Here is a 5,451-nt window from a genome sequence, read left to right on the forward strand (position 1 = left end):
CGCCAAGCGGATGCTTCACATTTATACATCCGGTGAAATATCTCATTGTTTTGTGGCATAACTTCAATTCGTGGGCAATGTTATCTACTTAACGTTAGCCTTCTACATCTAACTACATATAACTTAGATCCTCTCAGGCCAGGCACAACAATGTATGAATTATTGGTTGGATCAGATTTTCCGTTATAATCATTGGCAAGTACGGAGAATTAAGTAAAACCACAAGTCCAAATCCCTATCTCCAGTCGTGTCTAATTTAGGAAAGGGACAATTTTAGCTAGCTGGCTAGCTAGCCACCGGCGGACAGCAACACAATGAGTTGCAACAATTCAAGTTTTTCTGTCAATGACATGGAGTAAGTTTAGTAGACTTTACCCTTTAGTTATGATTATTTAATTTATCTTTATATATATATATATATATATATATATATATATATATATATATATATATATATATATATATATATATATATATATATATATATATACTAATCTAGGGCCTCCCAAGTGGCGCTGTATCACAGTGCTTGTGGCGTCACTGCAACCAGCTGTGACCGGGAGTCTCAATGGACGGTGCACAATTGTCCCAGTGTCGTCCGGGTTAGGGGAGGGTTTGGCCAAGGGGGCCGCATGACTCGACCTTAGCCTCTCCCAAGCCCGTTGGAAATCACAACATTGGGGGTAAAATACCCCCCAAAATATATACAGAATATTTTTCCGCTTTGACATTACATATTAGTTTTTGTAGATTGTTTATTTAAAAAAAATGCTATTAAATCTATTTTGATCACACATTGTAACACAATAAAATGTGAAGAAATCCAGGTCTGAAGACTTTGGCAAGGCAGGTATTAGTCACACGCTTCACACAGCTATATCACATTGAAACACCCATGTGTTTCAAATACCCATGGTTTATATGCAAGTCCTAACATAGACTTGGACTATGTGTGTTCCAAACTCTGAGGAGCTGTATATAATATAAATATACAATTTACATAATGTAAATTATGAATATGTTGTATTGACTGAAATTGTAATTGTATTTAGAACCTTTGCTCACATGCTTTGGCAATAACAGACCGTTTGAAGGACAAGCTGAGAGTCAACTATCAAATCTTACGCTGATACTATGATGTCTAAATGGTGTTTTCACTAAGGAGATGGGAAAACACAAATAATAATATATCTCTTGCACAAGCAGGTTGAAGGGAGTGGGTCTCTTCAGTACAGTCTTCAACTGTATCGTAAGAAAATACTGTACACTGGATTGCAAACTCAGCCCTTTATTATTTAAGCTTAAAAGTCATCAGTGACTCCAGGAAGTCTTGCAATACTATCTCTAGGAGAGAGCTTGTTAAGTATTTTTCGAGAATGACAGTAATTAATCAGGATTTCTTAACTGTAGCCAAGGCCCTATTACTTTTTGCATGGTTTGCAATCAGTTAATTCTCACTCAGGGATTATTGTACAGCCTGGCAGTGGAACAGCTGTTACATTCACTCTGAATTTGAATCTGAATAATAAAAGCTTTTTGAGGAAGCGGATAAATACTTTTTTAAGGCACACCATTCTAAACGTTACTCGATGTTAGATTAGCATTTTTGTATGGATAATTTTCTGACATTTGGTGTTCAATGACATGACAGAAATCATTAGATCCACGACTGACTACCTATATAACTGTGTCTGTCAGTCAATGTAATTTGCTTCATGAAGATGTGTTATCTTTACTGAAAGAAATGTCATTTCTCAGCAATGTGGGTGGAGTTACATTACAGTCAGGAGAAACTGGACTTTGACTGTTGACCAGCATGTCAAAACGAAAGATAATGGAAAGGATATTAGGGTTCAATGAGTATACTTCAGGGAAGTCCAACAAAGGGAGAAAGAGAGAGAAAGAGGTACTAAATGGCTTCCAGAGCAAAGAGACAGAATGGTCAGTTTACTGAGTTATATCTACCTTTTCAGTGCATTGCTTATAGTTTTCTCACATTTTATTTACAGTATATAGGCCTCGTCATCAATAGTCATATGTTATGTTGATTCTAGCTAAAATATTGGTCATATATTGGAAATTTGTTAATACTGTAATGCCTAAATTCAATTCTGTTATATTTTTTAAACATGTACTCTTCTCTCTAATAGGGGACCAGCGTACTCTCCCTGAGCTGAGAATCATCCTCCTGGGGAGGGATTGGCTGGAGAAGAGTCAAACAGGAAACACCATCCTGGACAGGAAGCTGTTTGACACCAGGAGGGACGTGGAGATGTGTGTGAGGAGACAGAGTCTAGTGGATGGCCGGCAGGTCACTGTGGTCAACACATCAGACAGATGCATCCAGTACTCTGTGCAGGACCCTCTCCTTGTCCACCGTAACATAGAAGCCAGCATATCCATGTGTCAACCAGGTCCCCATGCCTTCCTCATGGTCATCCCTTTGAACTCACGCAAAGGCAGGGAATGGACAGTAGAGGGCCCCCTCAAGCTTCTCAACCACATACTCTGGAGACACATGATGGTAGTGTTTACCCAATGTGAGAAACTCAGGGGAATGTCACTAGAGGAACACATAGCGAGACATGGGTTTCTCCAGGAGATGGTGGAGAAGTGTGGGCATAGGTACCATGCTTTAAACACTAGGGCCAACACATGGGGCAATGATGTCACTCAGGTCCCAGAGCTGCTGAGGAAGATAGATGAAATGGTGGCAGGTGGTCCTGCTTATGTTGTCATGAATGAGAGGTTTTCAATGGCAATTGAAGTTAAGAGGATGGCAGAGGAGGAGAGGGCGAGTTTGAGACGGATAAAGGTTCAGAGACAGAGGGAAACACTCAGATCTCTGCTCAGGGGTGAGCATCGGAAGAATTCAAAATATATACTGTATATATATATATTTTTTTACCAAATGATTTCCCCAAAACTTTACCCTTACATTTGAATTGGTTTGGTACCATATCTGAAATCATGCAAATAGATTGTAATCTAAAATAAATATCTCCCATTTAGGTAAGTCCCACCAACTATCTGAAGCTGAACAGAGAATCATGATAGTGGGACCTCGATTGGTTGGGAAGAGCTCATCTGGAAATAGCATCCTGGGTAAGAAAACCTTTGAGGCTGGACACACGACTTCACACAGTGTGAAAAGACAGGGTGACATCACCGTAAGACAAGTCACAGTGGTGGACACACCCGGGTGGCATGGGCGATACTGCACTGAGGACACTCCTGAAGTAGTAAAAATTGAGATTACCCAAGGTGTATCTCTTTGTGCTCCCGAGCCGCACGCTGTCCTCGTGGTCGTACGCTGTGACGAAACATTCACAGGGACAGACAGGTCAAGAGCAGAAGAAAAACTAAATCTGATTGGTCGGTCAGTCTGGAGTCAAGCTATAGTGTTGTTCACCTGGGGAGACAAGCTTGGCGACACAGCCATCGAACTTCACATCGAGAGATGGCCTGCCCTTCAGTGGCTTGTCGATAAATGTAGCAACAGGTACCATGTCTTTGATAACACAAGCCCGGCTGGAGGCCCTCAGGTCACAGAACTTCTGGAGAAAATTGAGGAGACAGTGATGGGAAACGATGGTGAACACTGGCTTAAAATGTACTGGGAGCTCAGGGAGAGCAAAAAGAAGTTGACAAAAAGCTCTGAGGAGATTGGGAGAAGACTAGAGGAGGAAGAGAGGGAGAATGACAAGCTTAAAAGGATGATTGAAGAGGAAGAGAGGAAAGTAGAGCAAATAGATAAGCGATATGAGGAGAAAGATGGAATGTTGAAAGAGATGGAGCAGAGAAACACAATGAGAGAAAAGGAGATAGAAGACAGACGTATGGAGTATGAAAGAGAGAAGGAATCCCTCAAACAAATGTGTGTGGAGAAAGACAGAGCATTGGATCAGATGGAGAGGAAGCATAAAAGAGAAAGTAAAGAACTGAGAGACAAGATAGAAAACCTGGAAAAGAGAAAGTCTGAAAGAGAAGAGGAGTTGAATGCCATGATTGTTGAGACACAGAAGGAGTTACAAGAGAATAAACAAAAGTATGAAATGAAAGAGGTGGAGATATCAATGCTAGAGAGAGATGTAGCGGAGCTTAAGCAGCAGAATAAAGTGAGAGAAGACATGATCAACCATGTGAAGATTAAGGAGGATCGAATACAACTGCACAGAGTGGAATCTACAGCACCCGCGGACATGGTGGACAACTCTTATCTAAGTGAGTGTGTTAACTGCCTCTATATCAGATTTCATTTAGCTATAAATGTAGTTAAAGTAAAATATGGTTGTTGTTCATGCTAAATCATAATGCATGCGCTCTCTTTTACAGAGACTCAACATAGAAATTTGAGAAAGACACAGATGTTGTCACAGAAGGATGGTGAGAGGCAGAGGGACACAGCAGGACGAGAGCAGAGAGTTGGAGATGAACAGAGAGAAGCACCATGGTTGAAGATTGGGGCAGCAGTACTGGGGGCAGTGGTTGGGGCCATGGCTGGCTCTGTGAGGGCACCACTAAGTGCAGCCACAGGGACTACTATAGGGGCTGCAGCAGGGGTTCTGCTGGGGAGTTTACTGATACAAGAGGAAGAGGCCAGAGATAAGAAAGTGGTGTCTGATTCCCCTGAATGCCCCTATTTAATAAAAAATTAAAATCAGGATTGGTGGGTCCCCAGCGGGACATTTGAGCTAACGTAGTCTAATGCAATTAGCATATGAGGTTGTAAGTAACAAGAACATTTCCCAGGACATAGACATATCTGATATTGGCAAAAAGCTTAAAGTCTTGTTCATCTAACTGCACTGTCCAATTTACAGTAGCTATTACAGTGAAAGATACCATGCTATTGTTTGAGGAGAGTGCACAGTTTTGAACATGAAAAGGTATTAGTAAGCAAATAAGGCATATTTGAGCAGTCTTGATACAACATTTTGAACAGAAATGCAATGGTTCATTGGATCAGTCTAAAACTTTGCGCATACACTGCTGCCATCTAGTGGACAAAATCTAATTTGAACCTGGGCTGGAATAATACATCATGGCCTTTCTCTTGCATTTCAAAGATGATGGTACAATATTTTTTTTAAACAGTTGGTTTCTTTTTTGTATTGTCTTTTACCAGATCTAATGTGTTATATTCTCCTACATCCATTTAACATTTCCACAAATGTAAAAATTATCTTTCATCAATTGCCCACGTTTTTTTATGATTTTGTTTACCCGATTTGTCGTATACTTTTATGTCTTTTGTATTTATACTGCTGCAATCAAATTACTCTACATTGAGACAGTAAAGAATTCCTGTATCTGAACTTGGTATCTGAGTATTGTTCTCACAGAGGCTTCGGATGCATAGCAATATGTCTGTATTGACCATTATAATGTATAATCATCTATAGAGGATTGTAATGGATGGGGTAGGAATAAAGATGATCATCTCAGTTT

At 40.3% G+C, this 5,451-nt stretch overlaps 1 protein-coding gene across 1 annotated transcript; it reads left to right on the forward strand.

Moving 5' to 3' along the window:
* Positions 1-1,758: 1,758 nt before the first annotated feature.
* LOC110520171 (GTPase IMAP family member 8-like) lies at positions 1,759-5,451 on the forward strand. Its single transcript, XM_021597299.3, has 4 exons — positions 1,759-1,941; positions 2,151-2,855; positions 3,013-4,224; positions 4,336-5,451. The coding sequence occupies exons 1-4, from the start codon at positions 1,914-1,916 to the stop codon at positions 4,656-4,658; spliced, it is 2,268 nt and encodes a 755-aa protein (XP_021452974.3). The 5' UTR covers positions 1,759-1,913; the 3' UTR covers positions 4,659-5,451.

This window comes from Oncorhynchus mykiss, chromosome 3 (assembly GCF_057628025.1).
Source record: "Oncorhynchus mykiss isolate SJ-2025 chromosome 3, ASM5762802v1, whole genome shotgun sequence".
Lineage (NCBI taxonomy): Eukaryota > Metazoa > Chordata > Actinopteri > Salmoniformes > Salmonidae > Oncorhynchus > Oncorhynchus mykiss.